This window comes from Gadus chalcogrammus, chromosome 11 (assembly GCF_026213295.1).
Source record: "Gadus chalcogrammus isolate NIFS_2021 chromosome 11, NIFS_Gcha_1.0, whole genome shotgun sequence".
NCBI lineage: Eukaryota > Metazoa > Chordata > Actinopteri > Gadiformes > Gadidae > Gadus > Gadus chalcogrammus.
Window position 1 is genome coordinate 27,286,335 of NC_079422.1, and position 18,902 is coordinate 27,305,236.

At 53.1% G+C, this 18,902-nt stretch overlaps 2 protein-coding genes across 3 annotated transcripts in view; one reads left to right on the top strand and one right to left on the bottom strand.

Annotated features, from left to right (window-relative positions):
* LOC130392584 (flavin reductase (NADPH)-like) overlaps window positions 1–3,760 on the bottom strand; it is a 9,625-nt gene extending 5,865 nt beyond the window's left edge. Inside the window, exons 1-2 of one of the 2 annotated variants that reach the window (XM_056603136.1) lie at window positions 3,671–3,760; window positions 277–419 (exon numbers count right to left, since the gene is read on the bottom strand). In XM_056603136.1, the coding sequence (XP_056459111.1) occupies window positions 277–411 (135 nt within the window). In that variant the 5' untranslated portion in view covers window positions 412–419; window positions 3,671–3,760. The remainder of the gene's footprint in view (window positions 1–276; window positions 420–3,670) is intronic. The other variant, XM_056603137.1, reaches the window with a different exon arrangement.
* A 1,863-nt stretch (window positions 3,761–5,623) lies between these two features.
* ppef2a (protein phosphatase with EF-hand domain 2a) lies at window positions 5,624–18,163 on the top strand. Its single transcript, XM_056602397.1, has 16 exons — window positions 5,624–5,678; window positions 6,410–6,537; window positions 6,622–6,676; window positions 6,764–6,939; window positions 7,277–7,391; window positions 7,570–7,616; window positions 7,897–8,063; window positions 8,212–8,248; window positions 10,502–10,651; window positions 12,030–12,365; window positions 13,784–13,969; window positions 14,687–14,829; window positions 15,620–15,726; window positions 15,952–16,118; window positions 16,401–16,488; window positions 17,894–18,163. Exons 1-16 carry the CDS (start codon window positions 5,627–5,629, stop codon window positions 18,118–18,120), a joined length of 2,181 nt encoding a protein of 726 aa, XP_056458372.1. The 5' UTR covers window positions 5,624–5,626; the 3' UTR covers window positions 18,121–18,163.
* The last annotated feature ends 739 nt before the right edge of the window (window positions 18,164–18,902 follow it).

The window sequence follows — 18,902 nt, forward strand, 5'->3', positions numbered from 1 at the left end:
CCAGCTATTCATCCATTAATACCGATTTAATGACCAGTTATTCATCCATTAATACCGATTTAATGACCAGCTATTCATCCATTAATACCGATTTAATGACCAGTTATTCATTCATTGAGGTTGAGGTTCTCCTTACCTTGAGGTTCTCTTGAGGTTCTCCTTACCTTGAGGTTCTCTTGAGGTTCTCCTTACCTTGAGGTTCTCTTGAGGTTCTCCTTACCTTGAGGTTCTCTTGAGGTTCTCCTTACCTTGAGGTTCTCTTGAGGTTCTCCTTACCTTGAGGTTCTCGTGGCTCTCCGTGATCTTCCCCGGGTCGCGGACCACGGCGGTGACGGTGTGTCCGCCCTGCAGGGCCTGCTGGACCAGGTACTGGCCGGTCTGCCCCGAGGCCCCCAGCACTGCGATCTTCATCTCAGAGTCTGGGGTCAGAGGTCAGCAGGGGGGGGGGGGGGGGTGAGGAGGAGGGGTCATCACCACACCTCCTCACCTGGGGTCTCATTTATAACCGTTGCGTACGCACAAAACGGGGCTGAAAGTGACGGACGTGACTAGCCACTCCAAGGTTGTGATCTATAAAAAACGAACTTTACGGGAGAATGTGCGCAGCCCTAAGCGAACTCTGACCCATGCGTACGCATGGTTTGGAGGAAAAGGAGAACAGGCAACACAGACGGTGTGGTGAGAAGAACGATTATGTTTTATCAGCGCCCTTCATAAGTTTAATTTCAACCCGTATCATGCGTTAAATCTATGTAATCAGAATAATTTAAGTCAACTTCGTTATTTCTTAGTTAAAACTCCAGAAACATCTCCTTAGAATCTAAATGAAAATTCAAAATCAAAATTCTCTATACTTAATCCCGTCACTCCATACTGTCCACTGACGGCGCGACTGCATGGAATAAAGCATCCGTCCAACATGTTTCAATAACGTAATATTTTCATGTGACACAGTAAACACATAAACAAATGTCAGTTAAATCCCAAGTGTGGAAAACCAAGCCACATACTCCTAATCACAATCGATATATTATTGTCCGTTCCTCTTGAAGCTTTTCATGACAAATCAGGCATTAAAAAGGGGTCATGTTCAAGAACATTTTACTTGGGTGATTACAAAGTCATTATCCAAGGTGTTCTCGGTCAGTCTTATTACCGTAACCCTATAGCGGTGAGCCCCGTGCGTAATGCTGCACCATGGCACTGCTGGCACTGTTGGAGGATCATGCAAATGGCAGGATTCGGAGGGAAAGGGTCTTCAGGGACCATAACGATTTATTGGTACATAAAAATATGTACCTTATGTCAGACCACTTCTTTTTTAATCCTGGGACTGTGCGCTCCGTGCCACTGACAGAGTTCACTGCTGCAGCAACATGTTGCTACTCAATCTGCTTTTTGTTGTAAGTGATCCCAATCCCGTGACCGCCAAACAAAACTACTTTTCGGGCCTCCCCCTCACCCACAAGTGTCTCCACTTCAACCTCAGTGAAATTTCGCTTTTTTGATTTTCTCAGTCCTTCTGCTATTGTTTCCATCAACACATAATACTTGCATCTGAGTCTGTTTTATATGCAGATCGCAATCATGAGGTCATTTGCATTGACCATTTATGGTTAAAAGGGGGCGTGTACAGGGCGGAACGCGAAGCTGATTCAGCTGCGCACACTTGTAGGCACTCTGTGATTTATAAAGCAAAGATTGCGTACGGTGTGCGTACGCAGGGTTTTATGAATCTGAGTATTTTTTGGCGCACGCAAAACTTGGCTGTTGGGCGTACGTACACTTTTAGTAACGATCCCACGCACAGTTTTATAAATGAGACCCCAGGTCAGATTAACCAACCGTAACCCGCAATCACAGCGGGACACAGCGTGACATGGCATCATGGCAGTAATAAGTATTACAGTAGTATAGATAATACGCATTTTGTACCAACAACTCCAGGGAATAACCCAGGTGAGGCGGAGAGCTTACTTTCAACGCAACACAAGAAAGGTCAAAAGGAAGAGCACTTTTGACGTGCGGGGTTTCGCATGCGCATGCGCGTCCTATGCCGATTTCCACCCAAACGGCGCTGATATGAACGTTTCGTCCTCACATTGACAGCTGTCTGTCTTTTAGATACTTTTAGATACTATCTTAAAGACCAGGGGTCTCATTTATAAAACTGTGCGTGGGATCGTTACTAAAAATGTGCGTACGCCCAGAAGCCAAGTTTTGCTTCTGGGCGTATATATATAAAAATATTCCGATTTATAAAACCCTGCGTACGCACACCGTACGCAATGTTTGCTTTATAAATCACTTGTGAGCGCAGCTGAATCAGCTTCACGTTCCGCCCTGTACACGCCCCTTTTTAACCATAAATGGTCAATGCAAATGACCTCATGAATTCGATCTGCATATAAAACATACTCAGATGCAAGTATTATGTCTTGTCGGAAACAACGGCAGAAGTACTGAGAAAAGCAAAAAAGCGAAATTTCACGGAGGTTGAAGTGGAGACACTTGTGGGTGAGATGGAGGCCCGAAAGGTAGTTTTGTTCGGCGGCCACGGGATTGGGATCGCCAACAACAAAAAGCAGAGTGAGTGGCAACATGTTGCTGCAGCAGTGAACTCTGTCAGTAGCACGGAGCCCACAGTCCCAGAATTAAAAAAGAAGTGGTCTGACGTAGAGTTACATATTTTTATGTAGCCTACCAATAAATCGTTAATGTCCCTAAATACCCTCTCCCTCCGAATCCTGCCATTTGCATGGTCCGCCAGAAGTGCCCTATAGTGCAGCATTACCACGGCGCAGACCTCTGTATTTATAGGGTTACGGTAATAAGACTGACGGAGAACACCTTGGATAATCAGTTTGTAATCACCCAAGTAAAATGTTCTTGAACATAACCCCTTTTTAATGCGTGATTTGTCATGAAAAGCATCAAGAGTAACGGACAACGTTTGTGATGAGGAGTGTGGCTTGGTTTTCCACACTTGGGATTTAATTGACATTTGATTATGTGTTTACAGTGTCACATACAAATATTATGTTATTGACTCGTGTTGGACAGATGCTTTATTCCATGCAGTCGCGCCGTCAGTGGACAGTATGGAGTGACGGGATTAAATATAGAGAATTTTTTTTTATGTTTCTGGAGTAATAACTGAGAAATAACGCAGTTGACTTAAATGACTCTGATTAGGATTTAACGCATGATACGGGTTGAAATTAAATTTATGAAGGGCGATGATAAAACATAATGGTTCTTCTCACTCTACAATTCTTTGGTCTGACTTCAGTTCACCACCACACCATCTGTGTCGCCAATTCTCCTTTGCCTCCAAACCATGCGTACGCATGGGTCAGAGTTTGCTTAGGGCTGCGCACATTTTCCCGTCAAGTTGGTTTTTTATAGATCACAACCTTGGCGTGGAAAGTCACGTACGCCAATTTCAGCCCCGTTTTGTGCGTACGCAACGGTTATAAATGAGACCCCAGGGAACGCTAGACGTATTCTGGATATTCTGGACATATATCCAATGATAACCATTTTCGTCGATAACAGGACGATGAAACCACGACGTTGTTATCATTCATTATAATTCAGATGACCTATGATCACGATTGCTTTGGAGAGGTTGGCCGACCATATGATTTAAAGATGTTAGAAATATTACCGGAACAAACCTCTGGCAGCTGTTGGTTGACAGGACTCAGTCGCTTCTGGTTCAGCCGTCAGTGACGCGCTGCTTCTCCCGCCCACCAGGGGACGTCGCGAACCCGCACTATATCCTACTACAATATATGATCCATTATAGAACTAGAAAGAGTGTTTATGTAAACACCGCCAATTGTAATTCCAAGAATAAAAATCGTAAGCAGGAATATAAAAACGATATATAAGTTATACGTTTATGTAACAAGTGTTCAATGCAGGAAGTGTCATTTTTAAATGTTCCACAACCAAGTCCACAAAGTCCACAACCAAGATAACGAACACTGACACACCCTGCAGATGGGCCGTCTGGTCACACAAACACTCACACACATTACGCACACACACGCAAACGCACGCACACATACACACACACACACACACACACACACACACACACACACACACACACACACACACACACACACACACACACACACACACACAGACACACAGACACACACACACACACACACACTCACACACACACACACACACTCACACACACACACACACACACACACACACACACACACACACACACACACACACACACACACACACACACATATTTAGCAGAGTGGATTATTCTAGTGTTGAATGAATCTTTCTCAAATAGATAGATAGATGGGTGATAGATAGATGATAGATGATAGATTGATGATAGATACTACTAGAGTATTCCAGTATTGTTGCAGCCTGTGATGAAGGGCTGCCCTCATTGGCTGAGCAGCAGCGGCCTCATCGTCATCATCCTATATTTAAATCTAAATGTCTGCTCTCTGCTTCCAGTCATTAGCCCGCTAATCCACTTGATTATACCTTCGTACTTAAGCCCAAAAGACCACAACCTGCTTCTTCAGCTGACAGCAGGCTGGATGCACACAGACACACACAGCCGCACACCAGACGCAGGACAGACCCGGGACAGAGCCAGGACAGACCCAGGACAGACCTGGGACAGACCCGGGACAGACCCAGGACAGAGCCAGGACAGACCCGGGACAGAGCCAGGACAGACCCGGGACAGACCCAGGACAGAGCCGGGACAGACCCAGGACAGACCCAGGACAGAGCCAGGACAGAGCCAGGACAGACCCGGGACAGACCCGGGACAGACCCGGGACAGACCCGGGACAGACCCAGGACAGACCCGGGACAGAGCCGGGACAGACCCAGGACAGACACGGGACAGAGCCGGGACCAAGCCAGGGACACGGGCTGCAGGTGGCTGGTCGGAGGCGGTCGGAGGCGGTCGGAGGCGGTCGGAGGCGGAGCAGCAGTAGCGCTCGGTTCAGAGGTGCTCTGTGCGGCGGTGATGCCCTGTGGAGGATGCCGCTGAAGCGGTCGGACCCCCTGAGACTGACGACAGGCCAGAGCTCTGGACCCCGTGGACCGGGAGAGCACGGTGGACAGGTGAGTAGGAGGAGGGGGAACACACACACACACACCAACACGCACACACACACACACACACACACTAACACAAACACACACTAACACGCACACACACACACACACACACACTCTAACACGCATGCACGCACTCACACACACAAACACGCAAACGCTAAAATGCACGCACACACATACAGACACACAAACACACATGCTCACACGCTCAGTTACAGACACTCAGAATCAGACGCGAAGATACAGACGTACAGAATCAGACGCTCAGATACAGACGTGAAGGCTACAGCAGGACTCTTTCCTGGAATTTAGGACATGGAGGACGTTAATGAGATTATGAGGACGACCTCACACCTGCTGCTCTTCTGCCTTGACCCCTGTGTGTGTGTGTGTGTGTGTGTGTGTGTGTGTGTGTGTGTGTGTGTGTGTGTGTGTGTGTGTGTGTGTGTGTGTGTGTGTGTGTGTGTGTGTGTGTGTGTGTGTGTTTCTTTCGACAGGTCTAGTCATGGGATGTGGAGTCTCAAAATCCAACCTGTTCCAAAAGTCGGACTCTAAAGGTAAGGATTAGGACGACCCCGGTGGGGAGCCCCCCTCCCGGTGGGGAGCCCCCCTCCCAGTGGGGAGCCCCTCCCGGTGGGGAGCCCCCCTCCCGGTGGGGAGCCCCCCTCCCAGTGGGGAGCCCCTCCCTGGGTGAATCAGGACCACCAGCATGTGGACCTGAGCTCTAGGCTAAAGGCTTTGAGGAGAGAAGGCATTGACGACTCAAGCTAAAACTATCGTGTCTCTCTCTCTCTGACACGTGCTCGAAAAAGGCTCCGTTGTCTCAGGTAAATGCTAGCCCAGACTTAGCTCCCTTAGAGGAGCAGCTCTCTTCACAGTATCTGTCCGATGTTGATCACTCATCCTCTGTTATCTTCCCCTCCTGGATGTTTTCTTTGGCGGCCTGCAGCGGTCACATGTAAGTCCCTTCCTGCCTCTTCCCTCCCCTCGCCTGGTCTGATGTTGAATGTCGTGTTGGTTTCCTCCCTTAAATGCGTACAATGAAGTTTGACCCAACCACAGAGCTATATCCAGACGTCATTGGTTCAAAACCCTTGCAGAAAGGTTTAGAATGACCCTCATGAAGGGCGTGCATCCTGTTCACTGCTTAGCTCCAGGCTAACGGTAGCACCAGGTTATAGTTAGCACCAGGTTAGCCCACCTGATAAGGAACGTGGCTGACCGCCGCGTGGAGCAGGGATCAGTGGACCAGCTGAGGCGTGTGACCCCCCCTCCGCTGTCTCCTCAGCCATCAAGGCGGCGGTGCTGATCCAGCACTGGTACCGGCAGTACGTGGCCCGCATGGAGCTGAAGAGGCGCTACACCTGGCACATCTTCCAGTCCCTGGAGTACTCTGGAGAGCAGGCCCAGATCAAGGTCGGGAAACGGAGGAAAAACAACGCATAAACACAATAAAGTACTCTAAGAAGTAACAACAGATCTTTATTTTTTCCAATGCAGCTATATAACTTCCTTGGTTACCTCATGGACAACTTCACACCGTCGAGTAACGAACGTAAGAGAAACTTTGGTCGTTGTACAAGTGATGAGACATCCTGGGTTCTGCTCGCTCTGAACCGTTCCCTGCTCCTCCTGGACCCAGGGAACCTGATCTCGCACTTCTTCCGGGAGAACGAGGTATGCCGGGACAGCGAGTGGGAGCGGTTCTTCGACTACAAGAACATCGACGTCCCAGAGATCTACTCGGGGCCTCACCTCACCTTCCCACTCACCCTGGAGCAGGGCAGCGGCCTGGTCGACGCCTTCCGGAACAAGAGGGTAGGTGCACCTCAAGGCTCCGTTACAGAACCCCTGAGGGTTCCGATGGTCTGGGACCGGGTTCGTCTGGGTCCATCGGAGTTCGTCTGGGTTCGTCTTGACCTCCTCATGCACCAGTCTCTGATCAACTGTACGGATATGATTAGCAGATGTGAGGCTGCTAGAAACGTTATCATTTTGGGAATTGCAACATAGGAACAAGAACAGGAATCACACCTCTGAATTCTTTCATTTTGTAAAGAAATGAATGTGTCCACATCACTATCTGTGGGCTCCCTAGTGGTGGTGGGGACAGCAGCAGTAGGAAGGTTAACTGAGCCCAGCTTCCTCCCAGCAGCAGCTGCACTCCCGCTACGTCCTCCAGCTCCTGCTGGACACCTGGAGGCTGCTGCGCAAGTTCCCCAACATCAGCCGTGTGTCCACCTGCCAGAGCAAAGAGATCACCATCTGTGGTGAGCCGACCCCGTGATAAATCACCGTCTGTGGTAGGCCGACCCCCTGATAAATCACCGTCTGTGGTAGGCCGACCCCCTGATAAATCACCGTCTGTGTTGAGCCGACCCCGTGATGAGGTGACATTTCTCCGTCATGTTGCTCTGTCTAAAGAATGTACTTCTCCTTTTCCTCCAGGCGATTTGCACGGGCAGCTGGAAGATCTGCTGTTGATATTCTACAAGGTACAAATGACAACAGTTAATGAATCCTTCAATACCTGCTCAGGGATACATGGGGAGGTACACCAGGCATGGGAGAAGTGGAGAACATCAGACAGAAGCTCTGATCTGTTCCATCAGTCCTCCACCAGTGATGTCTGAATCTGATCACATGCACCGACTTGTTTCCCCGGGTCTCGGTCGGGTGGGGCCCTCTCTGTGTGTGTGTGTGTGTGTGTGGGGGGGGGGTTCCTCTCGTGTGGTGGGGGGGTTACGGTCCTCTAACACCCTGGGTGGTCTACAGAACGGCATGCCCTCCCACGAGCGGCCCTACGTCTTCAACGGTGACTTCGTGGACCGGGGAGACAACTCCATCGAGGTCCTCCTCATCCTCTTCTCCTTCCTGCTGCTGTACCCCAACGACGTGCACCTCAACCGGGGAAACCACGAGGACCACATCGTCAACCTGAGGTCTGACGCCCACAGCACCACATCCTGAGACATAAGCACAGAGACAAACACACTTGGGGTCATAGGTTTGGAGTAGTTGACGTTCATAATGAAACGCTATGTGACGAGCATTGTAGCAGTAAACATGTTGTGTGGTTTTCTGCTCCAGGTATGGTTTCACTAAGGAGGTCTTGACCAAATACAAGGTAGGCTTCTGTCTGGACTAGTGACCTTCAGTGATGTCGTTTCATATCCTGCTCCCCGTCCTTCATGACCCTTATTACAAACCACTACCACACAGCAATATTACTAGAGGAGTACTTTATTTACAACTATCAGCGCTAACACTAAAGCAGTACTTTATTAACCAATCCCACACAGCAATAACACTAAAGGAGTACTTTATTTACAACTATTAGCGCTAACACTAGAGGAGTACTTTATTAACCCCTACCACACAGCAATATTACTAGAGGAGTACTTTATGAAGTCCTCAGTAATCCAGTTACACAAAAACAGACCAGAAATTATATCACAGCATATCATCATACTACCAATAGTTAAGACACAAGACATAAGACAGAGATGAATATAGAGGTTGGAAAGTAGTGGTTTAGCCGACTCTTCAGTGCCAGTGAACAGGAGGTAACGCAGGGCGTCTCCAGCTGCAGGAAGGGCTGCACCATTTTGGAAACACACTTTTGTCTGTGATATTGATGAGGGGAAGTTGAGATACATCTGACCTTTTGTGCATTCAGAGAGACAGAAAAATAATGGCCCACTTCCTCTGGGGCCAAGTCCCACAGGAAGTCTCCCCCCCCCCCCCCCTACTTTCTTCTTTCATGTTCCACAATCAGCAACCGATGTTCAGGTCTTGTGCTTCACTCTTTAACTGATCCTTTTTTTCCATACAAGGACAAATGAGGTCAAAGACCCCCAGAGAGGGACGCAACCCATCCGTACATATTTAGAGATAGAATCTGTATATCTATAGAGCTAGAAACATCCAAAAGGAACTCACAAGTCCTATCTATCTGTATATCTGTAGAACCATCCAGAGGAACACAAGTCCTCTCTATCAGTAGATCTATAGAGCTAGAACCATCCAGAGGAAGAGAGGTCCTCTCTATCAGTAGATCTATAGAGCTAGAACCTTCCAGAGGAACGGAGATCCTCTCTATCAGTAGATCTATAGAGCTAGAGCCAGAGGAACAGAGGTCCTCTCTATCAGTAGATCTATAGAGCTAGAACCTTCCAGAGGAACAGAGGTCCTCTCTATCAGTAGATCTATAGAGCTAGAGCCAGAGGAACAGAGGTCCTCTCTATCAGTAGATCTATAGAGCTAGAGCCAGAGGAACAGAGGTCCTCTCTATCAGTAGATCTATAGAGCTAGAACCATCCAGAGGAAGAGAGGTCCTCTCTATCAGTAGATCTATAGAGCCAGAACCTTCCAGAGGAACGGAGATCCTCTCTATCAGTAGATCTATAGAGCTAGAACCAGAGGAACAGAGGTTCTCTCTATCAGTAGATCTATAGAGCTAGAACCAGAGGAACAGAGGTTCTCTCTATCAGTAGATCTATAGAGCTAGAACCTTCCAGAGGAACAGAGGTCCTCTCTATCAGTAGACCTATAGAGCTAGAACCATCCAGAGGAACAGAGGTCCTCTCTATCAGTAGATCTATAGAGCTAGAGCCAGAGGAACAGAGGTCCTCTCTATCAGTAGATCTATAGAGCTAGAGCCAGAGGAACAGAGGTCCTCTCTATCAGTAGATCTATAGAGCTAGAGCCAGAGGAACAGAGGTCCTCTCTATCAGTAGATCTATAGAGCCAGAACCTTCCAGAGGAACAGAGGTCCTCTCTATCAGTAGATCTATAGAGCTAGAGCCAGAGGAACAGAGGTCCTCTCTATCAGTAGATCTATAGAGCTAGAGCCAGAGGAACAGAGGTTCTCTCTATCAGTAGATCTATAGAGCTAGAGCCAGAGGAACAGAGGTTCTCTCTATCAGTAGATCTATAGAGCTAGAGCCAGAGGAACAGAGGTCCTCTCTATCAGTAGATCTATAGAGCTAGAGCCAGAGGAACAGAGGTCCTCTCTATCAGTAGATCTATAGAGCTAGAGCCAGAGGAACAGAGGTCCTCTCTATCAGTAGATCTATAGAGCTAGAACCAGAGGAACAGAGGTCCTCTCTATCAGTAGATCTATAGAGCTAGAACCAGAGGAACAGAGGTCCTCTCTATCAGTAGATCTATAGAGCTAGAGCCAGAGGAACAGAGGTCCTCTCTATCAGTAGATCTATAGAGCTAGAATGTGGATGTATTGAGGCGTCTGTTGTCTTGTTCTGTTGTTCTGTTCAGTTTGTGGCTATACGACCTGCTGTACTGAAAGATAATATAAAATACATTTATATATACATATATATACATACATATCTTGACCTCCTGCTGCCGCTCTCTCCAGATGCACGGCAAGCGCATCTTGAAGCTGCTGCAGAAGATCTTCAGCTGGTTGCCCCTGGCGACGGTGATCGACCAGAAGGTGCTGGTTCTGCACGGCGGAATCTCGGACGCCACGGATCTCAGCGTGCTCGCCCGCGTGGACCGCCACAAGGTGACCAATCACAGCCCTCCCCCCAGAGACAGGTCCAGGTGACCAATCACAGCCCTCCCCCCAGAGACAGGTCCAGGTGACCAATCACAGCCCTCCCCCCAGAGACAGGTCCAGGTGACCAATCACAGCCCTCCCCCCAGAGACAGGTCCAGGTGACCAATCACAGCCCTCCCCCCAGAGACAGGTCCAGGTGACCAATCACAGCCCTCCCTCCAGAGACAGGTCCAGGTGACCAATCACAGCCCTCCCCCCAGAGACAGGTCCAGGTGACCAATCACAGCCCTCCCTCCAGAGACAGGTCCAGGTGACCAATCACAGCCCTCCCCCAGAGACAGGTCCAGGTGACCAATCACAGCCCTCCCCCCAGAGACAGGTCCAGGTGACCAATCAAAGCCCTCCCCCCAGAGGCAGGTCCAGGTGACCAATCACAGCCCTCCCCCCAGAGACAGGTCCAGGTGACCATCACAGCCCTCCCTCCAGAGACAGGTCCAGGTGACCAATCACAGCCCTCCCCCCAGAGACAGGTCCAGGTGACCAATCACAGCCCTCCCCCCAGAGACAGGTCCAGGTGACCAATCACAGCCCTCCCCCCAGAGACAGGTCCAGGTGTTTCAGGGCCGTTTTGAGAGCTAATGGAGCCCATCCTAGCACTGTCCTGGGATTTAGTTCAGTCATATTCAGCAGTCTTTGAGGTACATTAGAGATTATTTATTTTTCTAAGTGTGTCAAAAAACATTTTTGGTTCAATATAAACACATTTTAGTACACATTTACAAACGGAATCCAGACGAGATGTAAAGTGATGAATAAACTTAAATCAAATCTATAAATACATGTGTGACTCTGTCTCTGTCATCCCTCTCTCCTCCCTGCTCCTCTCCCCTCCTCCCCCTCTCTCTCCTCTCTCCTCTCCTCTCTCCTCCCTCCTCCCCCTCTCTCCTCCCCCTCCTCCCCCTCTCTCCTGCTCCTCCCCCCTCCTCCTCCTCTCTCCTCCCTCCTCCTCTCCTCTCCCCCCCGCCCCTCCCTCCTCCTCCCCCTCCTCCTCTCTCCTCTCCCCCCCGCTCATCCCTCCTCCCCCCTCCTCCTCCTCTCTCCTCCCCCCCCGCCCCTCCCCTCCTCCTCTCCTCTCCCCCCCGCCCCTCCTCTCCTCTCTCCTCCCCCCTCCGCCTCCTCTCCTCCCTCCTCCCTCCTCCCCCTCTCTCCTCCTCACTCCTCCCCCTCACTCCTCTCTCCTCTCCTCTCTCCTCCCTCCTCTCCCTCTCTCCTCCTCCTCTCCTCTCCTCTCCTCTCTCCTCCCTCCTCCCCCCTCCTCCTCCTCTCTCCTCCCCCCTCCTCTCCTCTCCCCCCCTCTCCTCCCTCCTCCTCCCCCCTCCTCCAGTACGTGTCGGCCCTGCGCCCCCCTAAGAAGCGTCACCCCAGCGCGGCCAACGTGTCGGTGGACTACGAGGAGGAGGTGTGGAGCAGTGGGCGTCGCCGCTCCTCCGTGGCGCTGCCCCGCCCCCTGACCCGCGGGACCTTCCAGAACACCTCGCTGCCCGACTTCTCCGACCGCGTCCGGCCGCCGGTGGGGGGGGCGGCGGAGCGGCGGGGGCGCCTGGCCCTCCAGGGCGCGCTCCTCGGGGGGTCCCAGCAGGCGCTGGGCGCGGCGGCCGGGACCGGCCCGTCGCAGGACTCCGGGGAGAGCAGCGAACACTCGGAGGACGAGTGGAAGCAGGTCAGAGGGACGGGGGGCCGGGGCTGCTGCTATACCTGCTGCTGGGGGGTTGGTTACATCTACAGGCTAGCTACGTTTAGCGCCAAGCTACACTCCCAGTACAGCGCTGACAGCTGACCTGCATGCTGAGCACGCTGTGTTGGGGTTCCCCGCCCCGCGCTCCCCTGGCCAAAGAGCGCTGGCCCTGACGCCGCCGTGAGCTGTCCTCTAGAGCTCATGTACGCGCGTCACTCTCCACATGAGTCTCCGGTGAGGACGGGGTCAGCCGTGTGCCGCGTTAGGCGGGCAGCGAGGCGCTTATAGCCGCGCTCCCACAGAGGGTAATCCACCACCTCAGCGCCGCTAATCCCCGCTGCTCCATTTAGATCTGGTGTCCAGACTGCCTGTCAACAACATACTGAGACCAGGTGGTGGGTCTGAGGAGACACAGTGAGACACACTCTCTCTCTCTCTCTCTCTCTCTCTCTCTCTCTCTCTCTCTCTCTCTCTCTCTCTCTCTCTCTCTCTCTCTCTCTCTCTCTCTCTCTCTCGCTCTCTATCTTTTATTTCTTAATAATGAATGGTAGAGGGTTAATACATTGATTTGTTTTGATCAGTATATGCCAATGTTGTTATCAATAAAAAAACATTGGCACAAGGCAAGCTGATGCACTTCTCCATGTTGACAAGAGCATTACAATTAGAAAAATGAATGGGACAAAGAATTCAAGGAATATTTAGCATAGAAAAAAAAAGATGATTAATCGTGAGTTAACTATGACATTAATGCGATTAATCGTGATTAAATATTTTAATCGCTTGACAGCCCTAATATATATATATATATATATATATATATATATATATATATATATATAAAGGGCTGGGCAAGTTAACGCGTTAATTAGGCGTTAACGCAATCTTATTTGAATGCGATTAATTAAAATTGACGCATTAACGAACGTTCTCTTTTTATTTTTTTTACTTTGATTTTTAAAGGATTCGCCCTCAGAATGTCAAAATTCATATCAGAAATAATTTTGGTTGGTTTTTAGTTCCCCTTACTTTACATTAAATTAGACTTGCAGTAAGTGACTGATTACAAGCCCCCACACTGAGCGAGTCAATAAAACCCCCTCAAGATCACTTGGTCTAGTTTTTGCTTGTTAAGTGCATTTGGTATGAATGATAATGTGTCATTCCAGTTGATAATCTCATTTAACTTCAATTGGAGTGGATTTAAAATATAATTTTAAAAGTGTGATTAATCGCGAGTTGACTCACGATACTATGCGATCATTAATCGTGATTAAAAGTTAAAATCTCTGCCCAGCTCAAAAAAAATAAAAAAAATAAGTATATATATTTAGACCTTCCTTCGGAGGGCTGCTTCCCTATTGGTTGTAAGTGTCCCACGCCACCCTGCTCCGTCCAATCAGATCCTGGACCTGCTGTGGAGCGACCCCATGAGCCAGGACGGCTGCGTGCCCAACGAGGTGCGGGGGGGGGGCTGCTACTGGGGGCCGGACGTCACCGACGACTTCCTTTCCCGACACAACATGACCCTCATCATCCGATCGCACGAGTGCAAACAGGAAGGCTACGAGTTCTGTCACAACCGCAAGGTGAGGAGGGGGGGGGGGGGGGGGGGGAGACCGGAGGGCTCACAGGAAGTTTCCCTTTTCTTTGAGTCTTATTTGAGGGGGTGTGAGTTGACTCTGGGAAGCTGGATTGTGAACCGGCTGCGACCGGGTCTCATGTTTGTTTGTGGAGGTCAGCTCCTGCTCCTGCTCGTGTTTAATGAGTTCCTCTGAAGAACGGCGATCCACCAGCCCTGAAGAACAGGAAATGTGTTGAGCCAGGGTTCAGCGCGGTGATCTGGACAGGAAGCGCTCCAACATCAACAGCAGAGCACCAAAGGGCTGCGGCAGTATCCAGGAATTCATCCACTTATTATCTCTGACAGCCTTTTGTTCACAAGCTATTTTCACTCCTCTCCCAACACGCTCCGTTCCTCTGGACGGATGAATGCCCTCGGGCGTCCAGTTACAGGCCTCTGATTGGCCCGTGCCTCAGGAGGCCTCTGATTGGCCCGTGTCTCCGGAGGCCTCTGATTGGCCCGTGTCTCAGGAGGCCTCTGATTGGCCCGTGTCTCAGGAGGCCTCTGATTGGCCCGTGTCTCTGGAGGCCTCCTCTGATTGGCCCGTGTCTCAGGAGGCCTCTGATTGGCCCGTGTCTCAGGAGGCCTCTGATTGGCCCGTGTCTCAGGAGGCCTCCTCTGATTGGCCTGTGTCTCAGGAGGCCTCCTCTGATTGGCCCGTGTCTCGTGTCCCGCTGTGTAGGTGCTGACTCTGTTCTCCGCCTCAAACTACTACGACGTGGCCAGCAACCGGGGGGCCTACGTGAAGCTGGGCCCCGACCTGGTGCCCTACCTCATCCAGTACCAGGCCAGCAGCAAGACCCGCGAGCTCACCGTCAGACAGAGGTGGGCCTCACGCACTCAGGGCCCGATGGGTGGGCTACAGGTAGGGGCCCCTGCTCTACAGGTAGGGCCCTGCTCTACAGGTAGGGGCCCTTGCTCTACAGGTAGGGGCCCCTGCTCTACAGGTAGGGGCCCCTGCACTACAGGTAGGGGCCCTTGCTCTACAGGTAGGGACCCTTGCTCTACAGCTAGGGGCCCCTGCTCTACAGGTAGGGCCCTGCTCTACAGGTAGGGGCCCCTGCTCTACAGGTAGGGCCCTGCTCTACAGGTAGGGCCCTGCTCTACGGGTAGGGGCCCTGGCTCTACGGGTAGGGGCCCCTGCTCTACGGGTAGGGGCCCCGGCTCTACGGGTAGGGGCCCCGGCTCTACGGGTAGGGGCCCTGGCTCTACGGGTAGGGGCCCTGGCTCTACAGGTAGGGGCCCTGGCTCAACAGATAGGCCCTGGCTCTACGGGTAGGGGCCCTGGCTCTACGGGTAGGGGCCCTGGGTCTACGGGTAGGGGCCCTGGCTCTACAGGTAGGGGCCCTGGCTCTACAGATAGGCCCTGGCTCTACGGGTAGGGGCCCTGGCTCTACGGGTAGGGGCCCTGGCTCTACGGGTAGGGGCCCTGGCTCTACAGGTAGGGGCCCTGGCTCTACGGGTAGGGGCCCTGGCTCTACGGGTAGGGGCCCTGGCTCTACAAGTAGGGGCCCTGGCTCTATGGGTAGGGGCCCAGGTAGTCAGCTGTTAGGGCCTGCCAGCAGGAGAGCGCCTCTCCAGGGGAACCGCTGATCCAGAGCCCGTGTGTTTCCAGAGTGGGCCAGACGGAGCACTCTGCCCTCCGCGTGCTCCGGAAGCAGCTGTTCTCCCACAAGTCGGACCTCATCAGCGCCTTCCAGGACCTGGACAAGGAGAACACCGGTGAGTCCATCAGCCTCCCCGCACACATCCACACACACCCCTCTGCAGGCCTGGTGTCTCTGAGGGACGGCTGCTGTCTGTGTGTGTAACGTCTGGCCCCGGGGCAGGCCTGGTGTCTCTGAGGGACGGCTGCTGTCTGTGTGTGTAACGTCTGGCCCCGGGGCAGGCCTGGTGTCTCTGAGGGACGGCTGCTGTCTGTGTGTGTAACGTCTGGCCCCGGGGCAGGCCTGGTGTCTCTGAAGGACTGGGCGGAGGCGGTGGAGGGCGTCATGCACCTGGGGCTGCCCTGGAGGATGCTGCGCTCCCAGCTCATCTCCCGCCGGGCCAGCGATGGCGCCGTCGACTACCGGCAGTGGTTCACTGAGCTGGCCATCCAGGAACCCAACATGGAGGTGAGGCTGCTCCACCCCATTACTTTCAGGAAGACACTTTCCTCCAGCGCCACTTCCAATAAGTCCCTTTGTCAGAAGAACAGTTGACTGTCGGTACAGTAAGGATGTTCATAGAGCCAAGTGCCAAGCACTAACCATCACTGGGTTAACCCGTTCCCCGTGTACAACAGAGCCAGCTAGGGTAGGATGCAGCACCGTGATAAGTACTGTCTTTAAGTGCCAGGACTCACAGTGTCCGTCCGTCAGTGGAGCCAGTGGGAGCGTTAACGTCTGTCCCCGCAGCACATCGAGAAGGGGCTGCTGGAGATGCTCTACCGCCACCGGTCCACCCTGGAGACCATCTTCAGGATCGTGGACACGGACAACTCAGGTGGGCCAGACACACCTGTCTGTCTGCTGTCTGTCTGCCCGCTGCCTGTCTGTCTGTCTGTCTGTCTGTCTGTCTGTCTGTCTGCCTGTCTGTCTGTCTGTCTGCCCGCTGCCTGTCTGTCTGCCTGTCTGTCTGTCTGTCTGTCTGTCTGCCTGTCTGTCTGTCTGTCTGTCTGTCTGTCTGTCTGCCCGCTGCCTGTCTGTCTGTCTGTCTGTCTGTCTGTCTGTCTGCCTGTCTGTCTGTCTGTCTGCCCGCTGCCTGTCTGTCTGTCTGTCTGTCTGTCTGTCTGTCTGCCCGCTGCCTGTCTGTCTGCCTGTCTGTCTGCTGGTGTTTCCCTCCAGAGGGAGTTTGGCCCTCAGTAGCCCTCAGTAGCTGTCGCCCTGTTGGCTGTGACTGAGCGTTCTGTTTGTTGTAATCGAGGTCATTAGTGATTAAACCGGCGCTGGTGATCTGTCCTCACCCTCACTCTGGACCGTCTCACCCTCCGGAGAGTGAGACGGTGGATCACACCGGAGCCCAAAGCCTTCTGGGTTCAGACCAGCAGGGCCCTACCTGTGTGTGTGTATGTGTGGGCCTCCGTGGGTCCACCAGTGGGAGGAGGGGGGGGGCTCACCCTGAGCCAGCCATCAGCAGATGGCTGGCCCCCCCCCTCCTCTGATGTAGCAGAGCTTAACCTGCACACACACACACACACACACACACACACACACACACACACACACACACACACACACACACACACACACACACACACACACACACACACACACACACACACACACACACACACACACACACACACGTCACTGCGGAAATCTCTGCCGATGACCCGCTCCACCAGCCCAACCTGTTTTTTGTTGGATTTCACTTGTACCGCACGTGTCCGATCAATACACTGAAACACCTCCTCCTCCTCCTCCTCCACCTCCTCTCCTCCTCTTCCTCCTCCTCCTCCTCCTCCTCCTCTACCTCCTCTCCTCCTCCTCCTCCTCCTCCACCTCCTCCTCCTCCTCTCCTCCTCTTCCTCCACCTCCTCCTCCTCCACCTCCTCCTCCTCTACCTCCTCTCCTCCTCTTCCTCCTCCACCTCCTCCACCTCCTCCTCCTCCACCTCCACCTCCTCCACCTCCTCCTCCTCCACCTCCTCCACCTCCTCCTCCTCCACCTCCTCTACCTCCTCTCCTCCTCCTCCTCCTCCTCCACCTCCTCCTCCTCCTCTCCTCCTCTTCCTCCACCTCCTCCTCCTCCACCTCCTCCTCCTCTACCTCCTCTCCTCCTCTTCCTCCTCCACCTCCTCCACCTCCTCCTCCTCCACCTCCACCTCCTCCACCTCCTCCTCCTCCACCTCCTCCACCTCCTCCTCCTCCACCTCCACCTCTTCCTCCTCCTCCTCCTCCACCCTCCAGGCGTCATCAACATGGAGGACTTCCGTCAGACGTGGAAGCTGCTCAGCATCTACCTGAAGATGGAGTTCACGGAGGAGGCCATCTCGGACCTGGCGGTGGCCATCGACACCAACGGCGACGGCTGCATCGACATCCAGGAGTTCATGGAGGCCTTCCGGCTCAGCGACAAGAAGAGCCGCCTGGAGCGCGGCCGCAGCATGTTCATGGGGACCGCCCACGACCTCTGACCCCCAAGAGGAGGGACCCCAGGGGAGAGGACCAGGGGACCCCGACCTGTGACCCCCAGGGGAGAGGAGAGAGGAGAGAGGAGGGGAACCCAGGAGAGAGGAGGGGACCCCAGGAGAGAGGAGGGAGGAGGGACCCCAGGAGAGAGGAGGGGACCCCAGGAGGGAGGAGGGGACCCCAGGGGAGAGGAGGGGACCCCAGGGGAGAGGAGGAGACCCCAGGAGAGAGGAGAGAGGAGAGAGGAAGGGACCCAAGGAGAGAGGAGGGGACCCCAGGAGAGAGGAGGGGACCCCAGGAGAGAGGAGGGGACCCCAGGAGAGAGGAGAGAGGAGGGACCCCAGGAGAGAGGAGGGGACCCCAGGAGGGAGGAGGGGACCCCAGGGGAGAGGAGGGGACCCCAGGGGAGAGGAGGAGACCCCAGGAGAGAGGAGAGAGGAGAGAGGAAGGGACCCAAGGAGAGAGGAGGGGACCCCAGGAGAGAGGAGGGGACCCCAGGAGAGAGGAGGGGACCCCAGGAGAGAGGAGAGAGGAGGGACCCCAGGAGAGAGGAGGGACCCCAGGGGAGAGGAGGGGACCCCAGGAGAGAGGAAGGGACCCCAGGAGAGAGGAGGGGACCCCAGGAGAGAGGAGGGGACCCCAGGAGAGAGGAGGGGACCCCAGGAGAGAGGAGGGGACCCCAGGAGAGAGGAGGGACCCCAGGAGAGAGGAGGGACCCCAGGAGAGAGGAGAGAGGAGGGACCCCAGGGGAGAGGAGGGGACCCCAGGAGAGAGGAAGGGACCCCAG